We start from the raw sequence: 26,457 nt of genomic DNA on the forward strand, positions 1-26,457 counted from the left end.
TATCTGGAGTTGTGTTTCTTGTGGAAAAACAGAGAAATCATTTTTGATGCTAGATCTTCGTATAGAAACTGGCTGTGAAGACCTTTCACCAACAGAATGCGTTGCCTGTCCAGCAGTAGTTCACGATTACAGAGATTTTGTTGTTCACATTATGGGGCACCGAGTTGGAGAAATAAGAAGATATGCAATTTGTTTACAAGAATTTATTGGTGATATGAGGCAACATCTTTTCTTACAAGGGCATTTTACACCAAACATTTCCGAACTAGACTCGCAAAGGAATGTAAATTTTTATCCATTCTTCCTTCATTTTAAAAGCATTCCTTTCAAATGTAAACAAAGCAAATTGTTAAATCAATTCGCGGTCCGTCAATCCAAAAAAATTGCTTTAACAAACTAAATAGATTACTTCAAAAATTGCGAATGTTCATTTTAAAACTTTTATTTATGCATTAATTTTCTGCGTGTTTTTATGAAACTGAATCAAATGGAGAAGTTTGTCAAACAAATTCGTCCTTTGAAAATAGTAGCTTTAAACTTAGTCAGAAAAAAAAAAATTCTAAGAATTCTATATTTCTTATTAGCATTATTTTCTTATTTGAAGTTGCTCATGTTTTGACATACAAAAACAACACTGTTCAATATACGAGTATACGTTGTTCAATATACGTATATATATATATATATATATACATATATATATATATATATATATATATATATATATATATATATATATATATATATATATATATATATATATATATATATATATATATATATATATATATATATATATATATATATATATATATATATATATATATATATATATATATATATATATATATATATATATATATATAAGGATACCTTTTTGTTGTAAAACTAGATGGAATGTTATTGATAAAGACGGATATTGTATTCTATGTAAAATCCGCTTCACATAGAGTAATCACTTCACATAGAGTAACCGCTTCACATAGTCCGCTTCACATATATATATAATATATATATATATATATATATATATATATATATATATATATATATATATATATATATATATATATATATATATATATATATATATATATATATATATATATATATATATATATATATATATATATATAAGGATACCTTTTTGTTGTAAAACTAGATGGAATGTTATTGATAAAGACGGATATTGTATTCTATGTAAAATCCGCTTCACATAGAGTACCCAACTGATTTACAGTAAGTCACCTCCTTTACAGAATCCATCATCAAGCGTTTTCTTGAATTCGACTAAATCATAAACTGAAGCGAAAGACAAACAATCAGAAAACATATTTGAATAGTCCCTTGTTTATAAAAAAAAACAGTAAATTGGAAAGCCATCAGAAAACTTATACAGAAAAAATACCTCATAAATGGGGTGTATGCTAGAAGAGTTTTACCCAACTGGGTCATCTCAATGCACACGAAAGAGTACATACAGGTGAGATACCATATAAATGCGATATATCTCAGAAGAGCCCTTCCCAACAGGGTTATTTCAATGTGCACCAAAGAGCAAATACAGGTGGAAGGGGTCACACATTCATTTGGAAGGGGTCATCATATTAACTTCAAAGATGGCTCTTTTTAAGGTTCTAGTGCCCTTTTTAGGGGTCAAAAGTGATTGGAAGGCAACTAACACCCCTTCCACGCCCACAATATCACCAAACACAACCAATCAAAATTTTGAGACAGTCATTTTGTTCTAAGTAGTTGATTTCTAGATGGAAACTATATATTTGAAGAGGACAATTCCCCCACAGCCCTCAGGGCAAGGGTTGTAAGTTATGCCCTGGGGGCATATAAGGCTTTTATAGAAAGCTCTATCGTAGAAACTTCAAAAAGGATTCATTCGATTGGACATTCAAAGGGCTAGTGCCCTTTTGAATAGTCAAAAGTTATTGGAGGGCAACTAACACTCCTCACACCCACCTTTTCCCGAGACACATTCAATCAAAATTTTGAGATAGCCAGTTTGTTCAACGTAGTTGAAAAATCTAGAAATTAGGTTTTTGAGGATGATAACCCCCCCCCCCCCACAACCCCCAGGGTAAGTGTTGTAAGTTATGCCTTGGGGGCATATAAGGCTTTTATAGAAACTTTGTCGTAGAACTTCAAAAAGGGCGGATTTGATTGGAAATTTAAATGGCTAGTGCTCTTTTTAATAGTCTAAAGTGATTGGAAGGCAACTAACACTCCTTCCACGCCCACCATTTCCCCAGACACATCCAATTAACATTTTAAGATATCCATTTTGTTCAACGTAGTTGAAAGTTCTGGAAATTATATCTTTAAACAGGACACTCCCCCCCCACAGTCTTCAGGGCAAGGGTTATAAGTTATGCCCTGGGGGCATATATGGTTCTTATGGAAGGAATGCTCGTATAAACTTCAGAGAGGGCTCATTTGATTGGAAATTGAAAGTTCTAGTTTACTTTGAAAGTGTCAAAAGATATCGGAGGGTAAGAAGCCCCCAAAACCCTTTTTTCCCAAATGCATCTGATAAAAATTTTGTGAAAGCTATTTGTTAAAAATAGTTCAAAGATCATATAACAAAAACTCCGGTGTCAACACCATCCCCAAGGGCCCGGGTGGCAGGCGTTGTAAGTTATGCCCTGGGGACATATATGGTTCTTATGGAAGGGATGCTCGTATTAACTTTAAAGTGGACTCATTTGATTGGAAATTGAAAGTTCTAGTTCACTTTTCAAGAGTCAAAAGAGATTGGAGGGCAACTAGCCCCCACACGCTCCTTTTTCTCCAAATGCATGCATTAAAAATTTTGAGATAGCCTATAAGTTGAAAATTTTCTCAAAAGTCAGATAACAAAAACTCAGATGTCGTCACAATCCCCCAGTGCCCGGGGGCAGGCTCTCTAAGTTATGCCCTGGGGCATATGGTTCCTATAGAAGGGATGCTCTTATAAACTTCAGAGAGGGCTCATTTGATTGGAAATTGAAATTTTGAGCTAACTTTCTTATAGTCAAAAGAGATCCGAGGGCAATAGCCCCCCTCCCCCCACATCTTATTTTTCAAAACCCATCTGATGAAAATTTTGAGATAGACATTTTGTTAAAAATAGTTCAAAGGTTGGATAAGAAAAATTCAGGTGTCAATACGACTCCCCAGGGCCAAGGGGAAGGCGTTCTAAGTTATGCCCTAAAGGCATGTATGATTCTTATGAAAAGGATGCTCGTATAAATTTCATAGAGGGCTCATTTGATTAGAAATTGAAAGTTCTAGTTCACTTTTTAAGAGTCAAGAGAGTCAAGAGAGATAGGGGCAAATAGCCTTCCCCCACACGCCATTTTTTCCCCAAACCCATCCGCTCCAAATTTTGAGATAGTCAGTTTTTTGAAAATTGTTCAAAAATTATATAACAAAACCTCCGGTGTCAACACAACCCCCAAGGGCCCAGGCGGTAGGCATTGTAAGTGTTGTCCTGGGGGCGTATATGGTTCTTATGAAAGGGATGCTCGTATAAACTTCAGAGAGGACTCCTTTGATTGTAAATTGAAATTTCTAGTTCACTTTTTATGAGTAAAAAGATATCAGAAGGCAACTAGCCCCCCCCCTACACACCTTTTTTTCTCCAAGCCCATTCGATGAAAAATTTTAAAATAGCCATTTCATTGAAAATAGTTCAAAGGTCAGATAAGAAAAACTCATGTATCGACGCAACCCCCCAGGACCCGGAGACAGGCGTTATGAGTAATGCTCTGGGGGCATATACAGTTCTTATGGAAGGGATGTTCGTATAAACTTTGGAGAGGGCTCATCTGATTGGAAATTGAAAGTTCTTGTTCACTCTTTAAGACTCAAAAGAGATCGGAGTGCAACTAGCTCCTCCCCCACGCCCTAAATAAATCAAATAAATATTTTGAGATTGACATTTTGTTAAAAATAGTTCAAAGTTCAGATAACAAAAACCCCGGTGTCGACACAGCCCTCCAGGGCCGGGTAGTCGGCGTCGTAAGTTATGCCATGGGGGCATATATGGTTTTTATGGAAGGGATGCTCATATAAACTTCATAGAGGACTCATATGATTGGAAATTGGAAGTTTTAATTCACTTTTTAAGAGTCAAAAGTGATTGGAGGGCATTTAGCCTCCCCCCACACTCCATTTATTTTTTTCCCAGTGAAACTTCAAATAGAAGGGGTCGACGTATAAAATTCAAAGGAGACTCATTCGATTGGAAATCGAGAGTTCTAGTGCCCTTTTTAAGAGTCAAAAGTGATCGGAGGGCAACTATCCCCCCATAGGCCCTTTTTCCCCAAATACATCTGATAAAACATTTGAGGTAGCCAATTTGTTAAAAATAGTTCAATTATCATATAAAAAAAACTTCTTTACGTTGGCCATTTCGTTAAAAAATTTTCAAAGCTCAGATAAGAAAAACTCCTGTGTCCATGCATCCCCCCAGAGCCCAGGGCAGGCGTTGTAAGCATTGCTCTGGGGGCATATATGGTTCTTATGGAAGGTATGCTCGTATGAGCTTCGGGGAGGGCTCATTTGGTTGAAATTTGAAAGTTCTAGTTCATTTTTAAAGATTCAAAAGATATTGGAGGGCAACAGGATCCCCTCTCCATGCCCTTTTTTCTCAAACCCGTCCGATAAGAAGTTTGAGATAACTATTTTTTTAAAAATAGTTCAAACATCTTATAATGAATACTTCGGGGTCAACACAAACCCCCAGGGTCCGGAGGCAGGCGTTGTAAAAATGCTCTTAGGGCATATATAGTTCTTATGGAGGGGATGTTCGTATGAAATTCGGAGAGGGCTGATATGATTGGAAATTGAAAGTTCTCGTTCACTTTTAAGAGTCAAAAGAGATCGGAGGGCAACTAGACCCCCCTCACTTTTCATGCAAAATTTTCCTCTAGCCCATCCGATAAGAACTTCAAGAGAGCCATTTTTTCAAAATAGTTCAAAGATCATATAACGAAAACTTCGGGGTCGACACGAGTAGAAAGGCCTCAGGAGATCGTGACGGGGCACCATATATGGGCATAGAGTCCCTAGGGAGAATGATTGCATAATCCATCAATCTTGACATCACCTGTCAGAATTGTTTCCGGGGAAGTTAATTAATGTCTGACAGATGACGTCAAGTTAAATAATGTCTTTGATGTATTTCCAAAGAGAATGTTTCAGGGCGAATGTTTATTAATACCAGACAGATGATGTCATGATTGATTAATTTGTCACGAAAGGGAAATTAATTTGTTGTTTCTAAGGAGAATTATTGATTCACGAAAGGGGAATTAATTTGTTGTTTCCAAAGAGAATTGTTTCCGAGCGAATGTCTATTAATGTCTTTGGAGTTCTACCAAGAGAATTGTTCCTGGGCGAATGTTTTGATCTTAGCGATGAAGTGATTAGCACGCGAAAGGGTTTCTTAGTAATTTCAAATGTGACAGCACAGGGATGCCAAAAACAAAAGGAACTCGCTGAAATTACGATTACGAATTATTTGGGCGAAACCGTTTTAGATATTTTAGGGAATTATTTCGGCAAAATAGTTAGAGACATTTTAAATGATGATTTTAGAAGATGTTTTAGAAGAGAATTTGAGGGTGAAACTCTGTGGTCGTTAAAGTAAACAAGTTGTATATGAATAGTGTTGTGAGGTCCTCTTCCCCAACCCCAAAGGGTTCCGATCCCCCTACCCCAACCCCGAAGGAAGCCATCGGTCCCCAAAGGTCCCCCGGCACCCCAAAGGGTCCCCTGAGCCACCATTTTTTAATACTTTCTTAGGCTTTATTATATCTTTTCAGAGCAAGTTACTTTCTGAATGTCCCTCCTAAACCCATTTTACAAGTTGAAGTACCCATTCTTCTCACTCACAACTTTACTTTACAGCTTTTTGAATGCGCCAACACCAAGCAATACTTTTCAAAAGACATTTCAGAGCAACTTCCTTTCTTAATGTCCTTCCTAAACCCATTTTACAAGTTGAAGTTCTCATCCTTTTCACCCACAACTTTACTTTACAGCTTTTTGAATGCCCCAACACCAAGCTATACTTTTCAAAGGGCATTTCAGAACAAGTTATTTTCTTAATGTCCTTCCTAAACCCATTTTACAAGTTGAAGCACCCATCCTTTTCACTCACAACTTTACTTTACAGCTTTTTGAATGCCCCAACACCAAGCTATACTTTTCAAAGGGCATTTCCGAACAAGTTATTTTCTTAATGTCCTTCCTAAACCCATTTTACAAGTTGAAGTTCCCATCCTTTTCACCCACAACTTTACTTTACAGCATTTTGAATGCCCCAACACCATGCAATACTTTTCAAAACGAATTTCAGAGCAAGTTCTTTTCTTAATGTCAATCCTTAACCCATTTTACAAATTGAAGTACCCATCCTTTTCACGCAAAACTTTAATTTACAACTTTTTGAATGCACCAACACCAAGCAATACTTTTCAAGAGCATTTCAGAACAAGTTCTTTTCTTAATGTCCCTCCTAAACCCATTTTACAAATTGAAGTACCTATCTTTTACACCCACAACTTTACTTTACAGCAATGTTCCCACACCAAGCAATACTTTTCAAAGGCATTTCAGAACAAGTTCTTTTCTTAGTGACCGTCCTAAACCCATTTTACAAATTGAAGTACTTATCTTTTTCACCCACAACTATACTTTACAGCTTTTTGGATATAAAAACTCGCGCGCGTACGCGCGCGTACGTAGGCTAACCTAACCTAACCTAACTTAACCTAACATAACTTAATCTACCCTAACCTAACCTAACTTAAACATGGAGAGATGTTTACTAACTAACCTAACTTAGCTAACCTAACCTAACTTACCTAACCTGACTTAACCTAATCTAATCTTACCTAACTTAATCTAGTCTAACCTAACCTAACCTAACCATACTCGCCGGAAAATCCCCCCAAGCCTAACCTAACCTAACCATACTCGCCGGAAAATCCCCCAATGTCAACTTGGTACCAGTTAGATTAGGTTAGATTATCATGTGCGATCAGGATAAGCTAACCTAAACTAACCTAACTTAAACGTGGAGAAACCTAACCTCTAAACTAACCTAACCTAATCTAACCTGCGGTTTGGTATTTCTATGGAATATTGTGTAGTTTTGTGGTTATGCTGGTTTAGACTAAACTTTAAATCTAACTAATTCTCTAGGCTAAGATTCTAGGCTAAACCTCTAAGCTATAACCCTTAACTAAAACTAACCTAAACAATAACTCTAACTAAAACTCTAAGCTAAGACTCTAAGCTAAAACTATAAACTCTTAACTATAACTAAGGTAAAACATCAAACTCTTAACTAAAACTAAACTAAACTAGAACTCAAACAAAAACTCTAAGCTAAGACTCTAAGCTAAAACTCTAAACTCTTAACTATTACTAAACTAAACTAGAACTCTAACACAAACTATAAGTTAAGACTCTAAGCTAAGACTATGAACTCTTAACTAGAAGTAAACAAAAATAGAACTCTAACACAAACTCTAGACTAAGACTCTAATCTAAAAATTCTAGACTCTTATCTAATACTAAACTAAACTAGAACTCTAACACAAAGTCTAATCTAAGACTCTAATCTAAAACTCTAAATGATTAACTATAAGTAAACTAAAGTTCAACTTGAGCACAAAATATAAGCTAGGACTATAAGCTAGAAATCTGTTCTCTTAACTAAAAGTAAACTAAACTAGAACTTCGACAAAAACTCTAAGCTAAAATTCTAAGTTAAAAACTCTAAACTCTTAACTAAAAGTAAAATAAACTAGAACTCTAATAAAAACTCTAAGCTAAGACTCTAAGCTAAAACTCTAAACTCTTAACTATTACTAAATTAAACTTCAACTTTAAGAACAACTCTAAGCTAAGACTCTAAGCTAAAACTCGAAACTCTTAACTAAAACTTAACTAAACTACAACTTTAAGTAAAACTCTAAGCTATGACTCTAAGCTAAAACTCTAATTTCTTAACTGTAACTAAACTAAACTTCAGCTCTAACTTAAACTAGAAGATAAGAATATAATTTTAAACTAAACTATTAAATAAAACTAAACTAAAATATAACTATAACTAAAACTCTAAGCTAATACTATAATATAAAAACTCTAAACTCTTAACTAAAACTAAACTAAACAATAACTCTAACCTATACTCTAAGCTAAGACTCTAAGCTAAAAAACTATAAACTCTTAACTATTACAAATATAAACTTAAACTTTAACAAAAACTCTAAGCTAATACTATAATCTAAAAATATAAACTATTAACTATTACTAATATAAAATAAAAATTTAACAAAAACTATAAGCTAAGACTCTAAGATAAAACTCTAAAATCTTAACTATTACTAAACTAAACTAGAACTTCAAAAAAGACTCTATGCTAAGACTCTAACCTAAAAACTCTAAACTCTTAACTAAAACTAAAATAAACTAGAACTCTAACAAAAACTCGAAGCTAATACTCTAGGCTAAAACTATAAACTCTTAACTATAACTAAACTAAACTTCAACTTTAAAAAAAACTCTAAGCTAAGACTCTAAGCTAAAACTCTAAACTATTAACTAAACTAAACTAAAGTAGAACTTCAACAAAAACTCTAAGCTAAGACTCTAAGATAAAAACTATAAACTCTTAACTAAAACTAAAATAAACTAGAACTCTAACAAAAAATCTAAGCTAAGACTCTAAGCTAAAATTCTAAAAACTTAACTAAAACTAAACTAAACTAGAACTCTAACTAAAACTCTAAGCTAAAACTCTAAGGTAAAACACCAAACTCTTAACTAAAACTAAACTAAACTAGAACTCTAAAAAAAAGTCTAAGCTAAGACTCTAAGCTAAAAAACTCTAAACTCTTAACTAAAACTAAACTAAAACTCTAAGCTAAGTCTCTAAGGTAAAACTCAATACTCTTAACTATATCTAAACTAAACTAGAACTCTAACAAAAACTCTAAGCTAATACTATAAGATAAAACTCTGAACTATTAACTATTACTAAAATAAAGTTCAAGTCTAACAAAAACTATAAGCCAAGACTCTAAGCTAAAACTCTAAACTATTAAATAAAACTACACTAAACTAGAAATTCAACAAAAACTCTAATCTAATAATATAATCTAAAAACTCTAAAATCTTAACTATTTCTAAACTAAACTAGAAATCTAACAAAAACTCTAAGATAATACTCTAATATAAAATTATAAACTATTAACTAAAACTAAACTAAACTAGAATTCTAACTAAAACTCTAATCTAAGACTCTAAGGTAAAACAAAAAAATCTTAAATAAAAATAAAATAAACTAAAACTCTAACTGAAACTCAATGGTAAAACATGAAACTCTTTTCTAAAGTTAAATTAAGCTAGAACTCTATAAAAAAAACTCTATGTTAATACTCTAAGCCAAAAATCGAACCTCTAAGCTAAAACTTAGTCAAACTAAAACTTTAATTAAAACTCTGAGGTATGACTCTAAGCTAAAACTCTAAATTCTTAACTGTAACTAAACTAAACTTCAACTCTAACTAAAACTCTAAGCTAAGACTCTAAGGTAAAACTCTAAACTCTTAACTAAAACTAAACTAAACTAGAACTCAAACAAAAACTCTAAGCTAAAACTCTAAGCTAAAACTCGAAACTCTTAACTAAAACCTAAACAAACCATTGCATGGTGTTGGAGCATTCAAAAAATCAGTGTAGTAAAGTTTTGGGTGAAAAGGATGGGTACTTCAAATTGTAAAATGGGTTTAGGACGGTCACTAAGAAAAGAAATTGTTCTGAAATGCCTTTGAAAACTATTGCTTGGTGTTGGAACATTCAAAAAGCTGTAAAGTAAAGTTGTGGGTGTAAAGGATTGGTATTTCAATTTGTAAAATGGGTTTAGGAGGGATATTAAGAAAATAACTTTTTCTGAAATGCTATTGAAAAGTATTGCTTGGTGTTGGCGCATTCAAAAAGCTGTAAAGTAAAGTTGTGTGTGAAAAGGATGGGTACTTCAATTTGTAAAATGGGTTTAGGACGGTCACTAAGAAAAGAACTTGTTCTAAAATGCCTTTGAAAAGTATTGCTTGGTGTTGGAACATTCAAAAAGCTGTAAAGTAAAGTTGTGGGTGTAAAGGGTGTGTACTTCAATTTGTAAAATGGGTTTAGGAGGGACATTAAGAAAAGAACTTGTTCTGAAATGCTCTTGAAAAGTATTGCTTGGTGTTGGAGCATTCAAAAAGCTGTAAAGTAAAGTTTTGTGTGAAAAGGATGGGTACTTCATTTTGTAAAATGTGTTTAGGACGGTCACTAAGAAAAGAACTTGTTCTGAAATGCCTTTGAAAAGTATTGCTTGGTGTTGGAACATTCAAAAAGCTGTAAAGTAAAGTTGTGGGTGTAAAGGATTGGTACTTCAATTTGTAAAATGGGTTTAGGAGGGAAATTAAGAAAAGAACTTGTTCTGAAATGTTCTTGAAAAGTATTGCTTGGTGTTGGCGCATTCAAAAAGCTGTAAAGTAAACTTGTGTGTGAAAAGGATGGGTACTTCAATTTGTAAAATGGGTTTAGGATTGACACTATGAAAAGAACTTGTTCTGAAATGCCCTTTGAAAAGTACTGCTTGGTATTGGGGCATTCAAAAAGCTGTAAAGTAAAGTTGGGGGTGAAAAGGATGGGAACTTCAACTTGTAAAATGGGTTGAGGAATGACATTAAGAAAATAACTTGTTCGTAAATGACCTTTTGAAAAGTATTGATTGGTGTTGGGGCATTCAAAAAGCTGTAAAGTAAAGTTGTGGGTGAAAAGGATGTGAACTACAACTTGTAAAATGGGTTTAGAATGGACATTAAGAAAAGAAGTTGCTCTGAAATGTCTTTTGAAAAGTATTGCTTGGGGTTGGAGCATTCAAAAGACTGTAAAGTAAAGTTGTGGGTGAAAAGAATGGGTACTTCAACTTGTAAAATGGGTTTAGGAGGGACATTAAGAAAGTAACTTGTTCTGAAAAGATATAATAAAGCCTAAAAAAGTATTAAAAAATGGTGGCTCAGGGGACCCTTTGGGGTGCGGGGGGACCTTTGGGGACCGATGGCTTCCTTGGGGGTTGGGGTTGGGGGATCGGAACCCTTTGGGGTTGGGGAAGAGGACCTCACAACACTATTCAAATACAACTTGTTTACTTTAACGACCACAGAGTTTCACCCTCAAATTCTCTTCTAAAACATCTTCTAAAATCATCATTTAAAATGTCTCTAACTGTTTCGCCGAAATAACTTCCTAAAATGTCTAAAACGGTTTCGCCCAAATAATCCCTAAACGTAATTTCAGCAAGTTCCTTTTGTTTTTGGCATCCCTGTGCTGTCACATTTGAAATTACTAAGAAACCCTTTCGCGCGCTAATCACTTCATCGCTAAGATCAAAACATTCGCCCGGAAACAATTCTCTTGGTAGAACTCCAAAGACATTAATAGACATTCGCTCGGAAACAATTCTCTTTGGAAACAACAAATTAAGTCCCCTTTCGTCAATCAATAATTCCCCTTAGAAACAACAAATTAATTCCCCTTTCTTGACAAATTAATCAATCATGACATCATCTGTCAGGTATTAATAAACATTCGCCCGGAAACATTCTCTTTGGAAATACATCAAAGACATTAATTAACCTGACGTCATCTGTCAGACATTAATTAACCAACACTTTCCAAATACAACAATCACTACCATGTAATTACGTCTCAGCTGTCTCGGAAGTTGTAGTTCTGGTCCATAAGATTTTTAGAACAAATTTTACAATTGATTTATAATGAAATTAGTCAATTAAAAAGCAAATATAAAATAATTTGAGAGAAACAAATCTAAAAACGAAAATTTTTAAAGAAAAATAAAGTCTTAGTAAAATCTAAACAAGGACTAAGAAAGAAAAAGGGAAAAGAAAGAAAGAATAACAAAAATTACTTTTGATCCAAGTTTGATTTTCCAGAGTGCTCCTTTGTTAAAACTACAGAATATCAACTGCTAATATTCTTCCAAACAATAAGCAAAAATAACCCTCAAAATTACTCTCAATAGATTCATTTCCACTAATAAGAATTTAACCTTATTGACGATCAATTTAAAGGCAGTACCGGGGGAAGGAGGTTGCCGGATTTGACCCTCCCCCCGCCCCCGAGAAATTTGTCCAACTTATAAAATAATAACAAAATAACGCGGTTCAAGGCAGTACCTGGGGGGAACTACTGGATTTGACCCCCATCCTCCGAAACTTTTGTAAACTTGTAAAAAAAAGTAACAAATATGCACATAAACAAATTTTTGATGCGTTTTGTATTTTTTTTTAGTTTGGATCAATCAGCTGCTAACATTCTTACCAAATCAATAAATATTTAAAACAATAAGCAAAAATATCCCTCAAAAGTAGATCTCAATAGAATCATTTCCATTAGTAAAAATTATTTATTTCTTTATATTAAACGACGATAAATTTTATGCTTTTAGTCAACATAAGAACAAAAAGCAAGCAGTCAAGTCAAACAAAACAAATAGCAACAGTGGACATACATACATTAAACTTGTCTAAGGGGATGAATTGCAACATAATGAAAAGAATAAAACTATTCAGGACCTAATTAAGAATTAAACTAAATAAGTGGATAAGAATTAGTTTAAAGAACTCAGTTTTTAGGCCAACTCTACTCTTGAGCATAGCTTTGAATCAAACTCCAAATAGTGTATGTTCTAACGTGTGATTTAAAAGCAATGGTGTTCTTATGGTGCGACTTTTAATATGCTGAATAAACGGATTTTTCAGGAGGACATAAGTTTTGAAAAAGTAAACACATTTTATAAAGGCATCCAAAAAATAATCTTAGGCTTTGTTGACAGTTTAAAAAAGGTTTTCAAATACAGGAACAAAAATATTTTCGCCAGCACGAATTCTTGGATAGCTTTGACATGCGAATTTGCAAAAACAAATTACAGACACACAGGTTTTTTCTCAGTTTGAGTTCTTTGGGGAAGAGTCAATAGGGAACTAAAAGTGAAGCGTTACATTCAGATATAAAGGCTTATCTCCAGAATAAACTCGTTGTTGAAGCGATAAATGGGAAACAAAGGAGAAAACTTCTTACATGTAAAAGGCTTACATTTCTTACATTGGAAAGGCTTTTCTCAATTAAGAGTGATTTGATGATGAAATAAATTTGAACTAGCAGTATAATTTATCATATACATCACACTTGGAAGGTTTTTCTTCAGTGTGAGTTCTTTGATTATCAGATAATATGGAATTCGCAGTGAAGAATTTATTGCATATGTCACATTGGGAAAGTTTTTCTCCAGTGTGAGTCTTTTGATGATGACAAGACAGGTTAGATTTTCGGCGGAATGTTCTTCCGCATGTCTTACATTGGAAAGGTTTTTCTAAAGTGTGAGTTTTTTGATGACCAGATAGGTGGGATGTTTGCCTGAATGATTTCTCACACTTATCACATTTGAAAGATTTTTCTCCAGTATGAGTTCTTTGATGATAAGATAGGTCGCACTTTCGGCGGAATGTTTTGTTGCACGTGTCACATTTGAAATGTTTTTCTCCGGTATGAACTCTATGATGATGAGACAGCTGGGAGCTTGAAGCAAAGGATTTTTTACATGTACCACATTGAAAAGGTTTTTCTCCAGTATGAGTTACTTGATGTAGACGTAAACTGGAATTCCCAGTAAAACATCTCTCGCATACATCACACTGGAAAGGTTTTTCTCCAGTATGAGTCTTTTGATGATAACATAGGCTGGATTTGTAGCTGAATGTTTTCTCACACATTTCACATTTGAAAGGTTTCTCTCCAGTATGAGTTCTTTGGTGAAAAGATCGGTCACATTTTCAGCGGAACATTTTCTCACACGTTTCACATTTGAAAGGTTTCTCTCCAGTATGAGTTCTTTGATGATAACATAGGTCGCACTTTCGGCGGAATATTTTGTTGCACATGTCACATTTGAAAGGTTTTTCTCCAGTATGAGTCTTTTGATGATAACATAGGCTGGATTTGTAGCTGAATGTTTTCTCACACATTTCACATTTGAAAGGTTTTTCTCCAGTATGAGTTACTTGATGTAGACGTAAACTGGAATTCCCAGTAAAACATCTCTCGCATACATCACACTGGAAAGGTTTTTCTCCAGTATGAGTCTTTTGATGATAACATAGGCTGGATTTGTAGCTGAATGTTTTCTCACACATTTCACATTTGAAAGGTTTTTCTCCAGTATGAGTTACTTGATGTAGACGTAAACTGGAATTCCCAGTAAAACATCTCTCGCATACATCACACTGGAAAGGTTTTTCTCCAGTATGAGTCTTTTGATGATAACATAGGCTGGATTTGTAGCTGAATGTTTTCTCACACATTTCACATTTGAAAGGTTTCTCTCCAGTATGAGTTCTTTGGTGAAAAGATCGGTCACATTTTCGGCGGAACATTTTCTGACACGTTTCACATTTGAAAGGTTTCTCTCCAGTATGAGTTCTTTGATGATAACATAGGTCGCACTTTCGGCGGAATATTTTGTTGCACGTGTCACATTTGAAAGGTTTTTCTCCAGTATGAGTCTTTTGATGATAACATAGGTTGGATTTGTAGCTGAATGTTTTCTCACACATTTCACATTTGAAAGGTTTCTCTCAAGTATGAGTTCTTTGGTGAACAGATCGGTCACATTTTCAGCGGAACATTTTCTCACACGTTTCACATTTGAAAGGTTTCTCTCCAGTATGAGTTCTTTGATGATAACATAGGTCGCACTTTCGGCGGAATATTTTGTTGCACATGTCACATTTGAAAGGTTTTTCTCCAGTATGAATCTTTCGATGATAACATAAGTTGGATTTGTAGCTGAATGTTTTCTCACACATTTCACATTTGAAAGGTTTTTCTCAAGTATGAGTTCTTTGGTGAACAGATCGGTCACATTTTCGGCGGAACATTTTCTGACACGTTTCACATTTGAAAGGTTTCTCTCCAGTATGAGTTCTTTGATGATAACATAGGTCGCACTTTCGGCGGAATATTTTGTTGCACGTGTCACATTTGAAAGGTTTTTCTCCAGTATGAGTCTTTTGATGATAACATAGGTTGGATTTGTAGCTGAATGTTTTCTCACACATTTCACATTTGAAAGGTTTCTCTCCAGTATGAGTTACTTGATGTAGATGTAAACTAGGATTCCCAGTAAAACATCTCTCGCATACATCACACTGGAAAGGTTTTTCTCCAGTATGAGTCTTTTGATGTTAACATAGGTTGGATTTGTAGCTGAATGTTTTCTCACACATTTCACATTTGAAAGGTTTCTCTCCAGTATGAGTTCTTTGGTGGACAGACAGGTCACATTTCCGGCGGAACATTTTCTCACACGTGTCACATTTGAAAGGTTTCTCTCCAGTATGAATTATTTGATGAGCATATAGGTAACATTTTCGGCGGAATGTTTTCTGGCACGCGTCACATTTGAAAGATTTTTCTCCAATATGAGTTCTTTGATGAAGGCGTAAATTAGAATTTGTAGTAAAACATTTCTTGCATATATTACATTGTAATGTTTTTTCTCCAGTATGACTGGTTTTGTTATCTTCAACTGGGACAACTAAAACAAGATAAGTGTTATCCCTAAAAATAAATATTTCAGGTTTTTTTAATGAACAACTAATTCGGATTAAACATAATTAGCCTTACACAAAACCTATAACTTAATTTTAATGAATGTTGCCTATTTGGTGACTAATTTACAAGAGCCAGTTTGAGGTTCTATTCTTATAATCCTAAGGATTTTGTATACCCTTATTGGGCCTTATTACTTTTTTTTATAACTGGCAGCCACAAAACACAGTAAGTTTTCGTTGGTTACCAAAAACAGTAATTTTGATTTTAAATTCTTAAGCTTGAGGTTCAGCATGAATTTATTTACACAAAGAGTTGGTCTACAAAGTATAACAATACTCTGTTATAAATATGGTGTATTAAAGCCCTACTTCTATCAGTTAAGGCTATTTGTTCATAAGATTAATTAAATTTATTTGAACAATTTATGATCCTTTCTATAGTATTTCAAGCATTTATATTTAAGCATACTCTATTCGAAATAATTCAATAATTAATCCAAAGAATATGTCAAAGGTGGTGAAAACAATCAAGGATTCATCTTAAGTAGAAATAGCAGGTTTTTGATAAATCTCTTCTTAGGCAAGTCTTCCAAATAAATGTTTGACTAAAATTTTCAAAATATCTTAATTGTAGAGGAAATGTGTCATTGTGATTCCCTCTCTCTTTTTACACCCACATATACGTGAAATTGTTTTTTGCGAAGGGCAACGATATAAATTGGGCTAGTTTCCAGAAACAAAAACCGAATCAAGCCCAGGAGAACTCCAACTCCCTGTAAAAAAACAAAATATAAAATATACTTTATGCAACATGCAAAAACTACAATAATCCTAAAAACCAACAACTCCCATTTCTGTTTTGCCCAATTCAAGGTCTGCATTTCAAAATACCTCAATACTTTTCTGCTATTTTGAGATTTCTAAAAATACAGAAAATTATAGAAACTTACTTAGTTACCTCCAATCAGAATTTATTTCTTTAGATACATGGTACAGTTTTGTAGAGATGTTGGCTTATTGTACAGAAAAAATCAAACTGTAACTTTCTGATCCTTTCGTGGAAGTTTTATGTCAATATTAGGCGTATCTAAAGGGGTAATTCAAAAGGCCATAAAAGCTATAAAGCATATTATGGCCATAAAAGCAGACAAGCATAAAACCTGTGCCACCACACTATTACTGACAAAACGTATATGGTTAAATCTATTCACAGGACGCTAAATATTGAAAAAGAGTTTTAATGAGACCAACAAGCTCCTCACAAGATCTGTTTTTTTTTTCAAGGATCCAGTTTAATTGGAAGATTATTATATCCCAACCATTCCAGTCTCTAAAACCACTTGTAAAATAGATATACTTCTGGAAATACGATCAGTAAACCCAGATTTCCAGACCTGCAAATTTATAAATCATCTACTATAAAAATATTAAAGTTTCTCCAACATTTTCCAAAGGAGTTTGAAATACAATATTCAATTTCGGCACAAAACTATACACGAGCATATCAAAAAGAATACCACTGTCTACGCTAACAGTGGGCTCCAGTTTATAAGGGTTGCTACCAGGTTCAAGCTGACTAGAAGTGTCTTTAGAAAAACTTAAAAGACTGCCTTCCTCCTACTTAAGTAATAATATTTTTGAACGAAAATATTTTCAAAAATATTTTGAAATTGCGAATACCACAAACCAGCACCAGTACTCATCTTCCAGTACCCACATTATTGGATTACTACAGAAAATCCCTCAGAATAGAAAAATTGGGGATATTCCTCCCCCACTCCTTCTACTTTCATCTGAGAGTTCCAAGAAAGTTGGAAAATTTTGTCTTTAAAATTCCCTTTCTGAAGCATCAGAAAGATACACACAATTCCAAAACATAGGCAGAATATATTACGTGATACCAGTTTACCCCATGTGATCAAAAACGAGTCCACTGGGCGTCAATCAATAGGTTTTCCCGTTTGAAGTACCTTACAGCTGTTTTTTTAATTGATGAAAACAAAGCTTCCGGTAGTTTTAAGTATTAAAACTTCCAAATTGAGTTTTATCATCATTTGGCAGCGCGTCTTCAAGTTCTAAAGAAAATCTACAGAGAACTTATTTAAGAATTCTCAGGACAATCATACAGTGATGAGTAAAGAGGTTCAAAACCATGCTTTTGAAACATGAAAGTTTTGAAAGATGGATATGGCTATTGGCTGACTATCAATTTATGATAATTATCAGCAAATAAAGCGAAATTAACTCTTGCCAATAGAAACAAACAGAGGAAACCAAAGTTCGGAGACAATTATGTACGGAAACAAAAGGCTTTTTATATTAATTCCAAATAAGTGAAAATCATATGCTAACCATAAAATCAATTAGCATGAGTAAAATCAACTAACCAAATTATCTGTCGTTTACACAAAATTCATGCTCAAGCGGATCATAGCTCCCAATTTTCTGTTCACAACAAAGTCTTTTTGACTTTAGTTCCCCACTATTACAAAAATTGAAAGGTGTGTCTTTTCCAGCATAGATTCGGATTCTTGGAGGGCTTTAAAGCAAACGTTATTTTTTTCTTTTTTAATGAAGAGCAGGGGCAATGAATTTGTCACTTCTGTTTTTTATTTGAAATACCTAAATTTTTTGATTAAAAGTATGATAAAAACACTTAAAACAAAAATTCTATTATCTAAATAAAAAAATTAAAATAAATACTCTTTCCTTACCATTAACTGCTACCAGTAGGCCTATGTAATATTTTCTTGAAAGAGAAATTTCAGTATATTAATTTTTAACTTGTGTAAACCAGGATATTGCTCAGAAAAAGGAGAAAAAACAACTACTACTACTACTGCTACAAACTCACCGCAGCACCAAGCTGCCTGAGGCCAACACAGCTACGCACGCCCCTCCTTCGTCCCAATCTATTCAAAGTCTCCCTTTTTACACCCGCCCACGAAGTTCCCATTTCCTTTAAATCTTTCTTTATGACGTCATCCCACCCCATACGGGGACGACTTGCTTTCCGTTTAGCCCTAGATGGTTGGCTGAAAAGAGCAATCTTCGGCAATCTGTCATCCTTCATCTGCACAACGTGCCCTAGCCTCCTCAACCTTTCTTTCAATATAGCCCTAGAGAGCGGTATTGAGCCACATTTTTCGTATAGCCTATTGGTTGAACGCAATCTGTCATCCTTCATCTGCACAACGTGCCCTAGCCTCCTCAACCTTTCTTTCAATATAGCCCTAGAGAGCGGTATTGAGCCATATTTTTCGTATAGTCTATTGGTTGAACGCAATCTGTCATCCTTCATCTGCACAACGTGCCCTAGCCTCCTCAACCTTTCTTTCAATATAGCCCTAGAGAGCGGTATTGAACCACATTTTTCGTATAGCCTATTGGTTGAAATATGGTCAGTCGGCCGGGTACCTAGAACAATCCTTAAGCAATATCTCTGGAAAACATCTAGCAAATCTTCATCCGCTTTTCGGAGCGTCCATGCTTCAGAGCCATATTCGACCACTGTCATCACTGTAGCTTCTAATATTCTAATCTTGGTTTACAAACTTATCTTCCTATTCTTCCAGAATTTTTTTAACTGTGAAAAAACACCCTGAGCCTTGGCTATTCTATATTTAACATCTTCACTGCTCCCACCATCTTTACTAATAATACTACCAAGGTAAGTGAAGCTGCCCACCGGATCAATCTTTTCATTACCCAACATCACCTTTTCATCTTCATTTATTCCTAGCCTTAGTGACTTAGTCTTCTTAACACAACCCATTCCCCTATCCTCCTTAAACAGGTCTGGACAATGCATGAGAAGCCAGCAGGAAGCCTTAAATATTTTTTTTTTAAATTAATGGGCAGATAGAGGAGTGGGAAGTCTCAATGATGACTTATAGGTGGTAAAATTTCATACCACACCCTAATCGGGTAGAAGAATGGGACGCCTTAATCTAATGGGGTGAACGAATTCGTTATTCCACGCCTGACTATTAGGTGTTTTTTTTTACTTTGAGGCTTTAAGTCAATCCACGTTTTTTGAGGGTTCACGTTCACGTCTAACGTAATATTCTTTCAGTCTTCCTTAAATATTTGCAACAATCCTCAAACATTTGTATATTTTTAATATTATAGTCTATTTTTGAATAAAAAAAAGAAAAAAAGGTTAGCTACAAACATCTTTGGAGAAAAAATATGAATGGAAATGATGAGTGGTTAATTAATTTGATAAAAATCAAGAGGATAAATTGAAGGAAACAATTAATCAGATTCCACAAAGGCAACAAAATTCATAATAAATGAAAAATTAATTCAAAATAGTAGATAAGTTTTATAGTTTGTTTAAAGTAGCAAACAAACAAGAAATTATTTCATATAAACGGAAATCTTTATTTCATAGGAAATTTTTCATGTAAACGTTGCAAAACAAACAGGAAATTATTTCATATAAACGGAAATTTTTATCTCACAGGACACGTTTATAAACGTAGCAAAACAAAAAGGAAATTATTTCATATAAACGGACATTTTTTGTCCGAAAAATAGGAAATTTTTCATATAAACGTAGCAAAACAAACAGGAAATTTTTCATATAAACGTAGCAAAACAAACAAGAAATTATACTGATTGTTCTAAACTTCGAGAAAAAAAAGTACAATGTACTTCAGAGTGTCTCAATCAACTGTAATAGTATTAACCATGCATAAAAAGTAGTTGAGAAAAGAGGTTGGAAGTTGCCATATTTCACCAATCGAGTAAAATACACGGCATGCATCTCTTGACAGGTCCAAGAGATTTTTAATATTGAAAATATGCAAAAATTGAGAAAGTTCAATAATAAATTCAACAATGGAAAGAATCGAGTCTCCACTAAACTTATAAAGGAATTTAAAATGTTATATACCGTTTTTGCGAGAAAATAGACACCTCAAAAACATATCAAAAAGAATACCACTGTCCATGTCAACATTTGGCTCCAGTTTAAGAGGGTGGCATTCAGCTTCAAGCTTGTTAAATGCATCTTGCGAAACATTCAAAAGATTCTTCCTCTTCCTCTTTAGGTAATGAAACCAAACAGGGTTTCCAAACAGGGCATTCAGTAGCGCGTCTTGCAGCTCTAAAATAGTTTTAAAGTTAATTTACTGAAGAAACCTCAGGACAATGATTTAGCGATTAGTACAGAGGTTCAAAAAGCTACTTTTAGGACAAAACATTGTTGCAACATCGGTATAATTATTGGCTGAATGATAATGATTGGCTTTTTTTTGTCTTTGGTTTTGTCATTGCATAATTAAAAAATTTATGGGAATTATCTACAAGCAATGCAAAAATCAAAATTAAGCTCAAGCAAATGGCAAAAGAAGTAAAAAAAAGGAAAAAAAATTAGAGACAAATATGTACCAAAACAATATTATTTACGTTAGTTCCAAATAAATTGATATTCATAAGACAAACATACAATCAATTTGTATTAGCAAAGTTAAACAATCAAATAATCTCCGTTTTACACAGCAGTCCTTCTGGGGGGGGGGGTATGAATCCCAATGTTTTACTGTATAAAATTCTCTTAGCACTTCCCCCCCCCCCCTCCATGTCAATAAAAAAAAAAAATAAAGATGCACCATTTTCAACAAACTGATGTTTAAAGGACTGTAAAAGTCTGTAAGGAGGTTTGTAAGGAGGTAAAAGTCTGTAAGGAGGTTAAAAGGACTGTAAGGAGGTTGAATTTTTACACCAAGCGCAGGAAGGATGAGTCTGCTGCCCCTTTTGATTTTCTTTTTTTATTTTAAAAATTTTCTTTTTAAATATTTTCTTAAAATAATTTTCTTTAAATAATTAAAAATTTTCTTTTTAAAAAGAAACTAGTTTTTTTCGAGTTCCGTAATTTTGTTTGTTTATTCAAATTCCGGTTAAAACATCTAAAGCACCAATTGTATTGTTTAAAGTGAAAAAAACATTTCCTTAGTTTTACTGCTACCAATATATACTCTTTTTTATAATAAAAATTTCTCTATATAAATTCTGATCTTGTCTAGGAAGGATATTGCAAGAGAGAAGTGGAGAAGACTTCTGGGGACAAAACCATATTATTAAAACTGATAGCCTAACAAGTTCATATATTTTTGGATAATCATGAGTGTAATTTGCTGGTGAGCACTTAGAAAATCCCACAAAGGCAACAAGAAGTCATTATCCCCAAGAAGGTAGCTCAACTACTCGATGTGTTTAACAGTTTGTTTAATGCGTTTAAAAAAATTAAAAGCAGCAAAAATCAGTAAGGTATTGTAATGATCGTAATAAATCTGGAGGAAAGCAGAACTGTGTGATTCAGATTAGCTCAAAAGACTTTAATATCAATAACCTTGTTTAAGAGCAGAGATCCCAAACATGTTGGGAGTGTCCATTTTTCACAAAATGAAGAAAATACACCGTCAGCTCTTTTTGACTGCTGCAAGCAACTATAAATCTTCAGAATTTGAATAATTGGGGAATTGTAATATCAAATCTTCAAAAAACAACAAGGTTCACAGAACCTAAAATATAATCTGAAAATATAAGCATAATAAGCGTAGATATACAAACTCTCAAATTTAAAACGAATTTATTGACATTCCCATTTTTATGGTGGCCTGCTTTTACCCCCCCCCCCCTCCGTTAAATATCCCCCACAGAAAAACAAACCCGGAAAATACACCCCGTGGAAAATACCTCCCCGGTAATTGCCCCCCCCCCCGCCGTGGAAAATAAGGCTTCCAAATTTGAGAATCATATTTGAGTTTCGTTTTTTTATTTTCCGTAGGGGGAAGGAATTTTGTTACTTGTTTATTATACGCCACTCATTCAAGTTTACGCTGTGTAAAACTCGAGAGAAAACCGGTTTCTTCGTTATTTTCTTTCAGCTTAGCACAAGACAAGACAAAGACAGGAGACAGAATAGATGGGAAATATATAATTTGGGCTATATATTTGCATACAAGGGGAGGGGGGTAAAGTATTTGGACAGTTTGAAGTCAGAAAATAATTCTTAGTTCATAATATGAGAATAAATGTACCTAAAACATTTTGCATGCATTCCCGCTATGCTTCACCCTCCACCCTTAATGTGCAAATATATAGCCTAAATTTTTTTCCAAAGTGACGAAGAAACTAACAAAGAAACTGCTTTGTTCTCGAGTTTTATACACCGTAAACTTGAGTGAGTGGCGTATAATGCATAAGTACCGGAATTTTGCATGGAGAGAGAGAGGGATTTCACAGTATTATTTAAAAAGGATCATATATAAATTAAAAAAACAAGTTTTTTTTTCAACTGATAGTAAGGAACAACATCAAAACTTAATACGAACAGAAATTATTAAGTATATGAAAGGAGTTGGCCCTTCCAAAAAGGCCCTTCTTTACGCTAAAGTTTTGAATTTTTGTCTTGATTCTTCAAGAACGATTCCTGAAAGACAATGGCTGTTTAATTAGAACAGTAAGCTTTGTTTTTAAATTCCAAAGAAAACTTTAGTGTAAAGAGCGAGAAAAGGATCTTCAAAGTAAAAACTATAGAGTCTAATAATAATAATAATAATAATAAAAAAAAACAAGGTAAAAAACAAGACAGATCTGGATGAATTTCGAAAGTAAGCTGTTTTTCTCAATATGTAAGATTTTAGTGGTTGTGCGTAGAGAATGATTGGTTGAATGTTGTTGGTGAGATCATTGTTTGGGTTTTGAATGGATGATTGATTTATTTCCTTTTTTTGTGTGTATATTGTGTTGGGTTGTTTACGTGGATGATTCTTAAGTTCCCACTTTTTTTTGGAGGGGTGAGAGAGGGAGGCGAGAGAAGATATTTTTGTTTTTGGGTTGGGTTATATTAGGGTCCGAGAAAATAAAAGATAATAAAAGAAAATATTATATATATATATTTTTTTTTATTGTGTGTTACTTTTCTCGGGTTTTTGTCCGGCATGCAGTAATGCATTGGATTGTATTTTTTAAATGAGAAGCTTGTTTATTTATTTATTGTAACCCGCTTGTAAATAAAATAAATAAATAAGTAATAGAAAAACAAACAAAAGATATAAAATATTCTTTTTTCTATGAAAAAGACTGTGTCAATAAAAAATAAACAGAAATTGATTATAAAAAAAATTCCAAAAAACAAGTTTGTCGAAGAATAGAAAGAAATATTTCTACTCAAACATGAGTAGAAAGAAATTCAAATAATTTTACAAGCGTGAAACTACCACAATTCACCATCAATAAATGAATTAAAATCAAAACGAACAGAAATTACAATAAATAACCGATTCGAACTCAAAGCGTGCAAAAATTAACATGAAAATTCTTTAAAAAAACTTTAGCGTAAAGAGCGCGGTCTTGAGGAGGAGGCAACCCTTTCATATACGTAACAATTTCTGTTCGTTTTAATTTGTTGTATCTAACTCCACTCTGGCTAAGCACACTGAATCTATTTATCTGTAAATTCAAAGCTATAAAATAGAGCTGTCACATTTGTAGTAGTCTTAATGTAAATGTTTGGCGAAATGATGCGCGTGGGGGGGGGGGGGTTGCCCTCCAGTCCGTATTAGGTCAAGTACTCCAAGGAGTATTTAAGAATAAGTACCAAGTACTCAACCAAAATTGTAATTAAGGGGCGACCATACTTGAAGCGACCTTCCTATCTCTCCCATAGTAAGCGTTTTGATTTGTCTGACATTAATAGTTGTGTCAGTTAGGCGGTCTCAGTCTTTTCTAATAGAATAGAATCAGGTGAACTTTTTGATTTAGCAAAATGCTAAAGCCGACACCTATTTTTCCTGAAATTCCAAAAGAACCCAAAAACCTATTTTGGGTTTGCCTGCAAGATCGCTGAAGTCAATATTGTCGTAATTGGTACTTAAAAATGCAGCGAAAAATATTCTATTGAAGCAGTTGCAGCATATTTTTATAAAAAACACTTGCTGACTGCATTCCCTTTGAATACTTTACATACCAACGTTTCAAATTGCTTATCACCCGACAAAGAGCCTAAAATACTTGGAATCAAACAGATGTGGGCGCATAAATTATGCTGAGGGCGTTAACGCTTCCTTTTGTTCAAAGGCGGTCAGTTGTTCAAAAGCGGCTTCCTTTTGTTCAAAAGCGAAAGGAACCCCTGGAAGTCGCCCTCTTCGAGTTTTTTTACTCAAGTCAGTGTGATATCTGATACCTTTGTGTTTGAGCCTTTTTGCCGACCAGGAAAAGGGCTCGAATCGGCCAAAACGGCTTTAGACTGGCGTCCCCCCTTAAGTATCAGTACTAAGAACTCGAAGTAAATTGTACTCAATTACGTGCTAAAATACGGATGTACGACTTGAAGTTTTTTTTTGCATGGTAAAGAATATGGTTAGGTCGGCAGGAGAGATTATTTGTTCCATTATTTCTAGCGGAGAAGCGAAAACGAACCCTCCCGAAATGCTTCACTGACTTGCAAATTCGTCTAGAAATGCCTTAATCTCATTCGAGGCTGTTAGAAAACGTTCATAGGAGGTTTTTTTGTAACAAGCCCCCCCCCCCCCTCCACGCCCCTTTCTCCTAATGCATCCGATAACAATTTTGAGATAGTCATTTTGTTCAAAATAATTCAAAGATCATACAACAAAAACTCCGGTGTTGACACAACCACCCAGAGCCCAGGGGCAGGCATTGTAAGTTATGCCCTGTATGTTGAAAGTCTTAGTTCAGTTTTAAGAGTAAAAAGAGATCAGAGGGCAACAAGCCCCCCCCCCTCACGCCCTTTTTTCCTCAAACCCATCTGATAAGAACTTTGAGGTAGCCATTTAAAAAAAAATAATTCAAAGATCATATAACGAAACTTCCAGGATTGACACAACCCCCCAGGGGGGAGAGGGGCAGGCCAAGCACGGGTCCAGAGGCTTAATTGGGAGGGGGGGACAGTGCCAAAAGGAGAAAGTGTAACATCCCCCCCCCCTACTATTTTGTTTAAAATAATTGAATCAAGGCCGGGTTTGCTATCGACGTAACGCAACGAGAGATCAACTGGCTCACTTTGTCGCTTGCGCAAGGCTATGAGAAACTTTTTCGAGGACGTGATCGCCACTAAACATCGATATCCGTTGGTCAATCAGAGGCGATCCCCAGTCAAAGGGAAAGTTACGCAATCGTTGCGTGTTGCATTTGGTGAGTTGTAATATTTTCGATTGCTCTTTGATACCATCACAATGTTGTAAGTTTGCAATATAAGATGAATGAATTTCTAAGCGTCTGGACACCAAGGTGAAAGGCTCCTATAGAAATAGGAGAAAAAATATAGAAAATCTTTTCTCAAAATATAATGTTCGAGCACGCACACACTGTTTAAATGACAATGTCTGAGGATGAGGGGGTTATTTCTAATGTTGTTACCAGTACTTTTGGCAAAAGCACTCAAAAGCAAAGAAAAAGAGCAAGGAATAAGAAAAGGCCTAGTCAGTTGCCTGGGGAAAAAGACAAGCTTTGCTGATGCTGCAAAACTTATCCCAATCAAGGCGAAAAGCAGACGCGGCAAAAGAGTGGCAGAAGATAAACAGGGCGTTTTGATGCAGTGGACAACAAACTATTGAGCCAGTTTGATTTTTTGACCAAAATTGTTCTCTATGAGACTAGAAGAGAACTTCTAGTCTCTTCTAGAAGAGACTAGAATTGAAGTTATCAAGTATTTTGCAATAGGTTGTATAGGTTGCATCAAGACGCTGGGTAATTGTAGACAGAGAAAAGCCAAGACAGATAGTCCAAGTAA

At 34.4% G+C, this 26,457-nt stretch overlaps 1 protein-coding gene and 1 pseudogene across 1 annotated transcript; both read right to left on the reverse strand.

Moving 5' to 3' along the window:
- Positions 1-12,186: 12,186 nt before the first annotated feature.
- On the reverse strand, positions 12,187-14,753 carry LOC148942388 (uncharacterized; annotated as a pseudogene).
- A 318-nt stretch (positions 14,754-15,071) lies between these two features.
- On the reverse strand, positions 15,072-22,167 carry LOC148942389 (uncharacterized). Its single transcript, XM_089102854.1, has 3 exons — positions 22,051-22,167; positions 20,641-20,805; positions 15,072-15,676 (listed from the first exon to the last, which is right to left on the reverse strand). Exons 1-3 carry the CDS (start codon positions 22,091-22,093, stop codon positions 15,324-15,326), a joined length of 561 nt encoding a protein of 186 aa, XP_088958980.1. The 5' UTR covers positions 22,094-22,167; the 3' UTR covers positions 15,072-15,323.
- Positions 22,168-26,457: the final 4,290 nt, after the last annotated feature.

This window comes from Artemia sp. Qi Xiang Cuo, chromosome 17, assembly GCF_049724085.1.
Source record: "Artemia sp. Qi Xiang Cuo chromosome 17, ASM4972408v1, whole genome shotgun sequence".
Lineage (NCBI taxonomy): Eukaryota > Metazoa > Arthropoda > Branchiopoda > Anostraca > Artemiidae > Artemia > Artemia sp. Qi Xiang Cuo.

Coding starts and splice junctions, on each gene's coding strand:
- LOC148942389 (XM_089102854.1), bottom strand. CDS start 22,093: ATGGACACTCCCAACATGTTTGGGATCTCTGCTCTTAAACAAG. Junction 20,806..22,050: donor GATCTCTGCTCTTAAACAAG/GTTATTGATATT, acceptor AAACTATTTTAG/AGCTGCAAGACGCGCTACTG. Junction 15,677..20,640: donor AAATGTTGACATGGACAGTG/GTATTCTTTTTG, acceptor ATCTTGTTTTAG/TTGTCCCAGTTGAAGATAAC.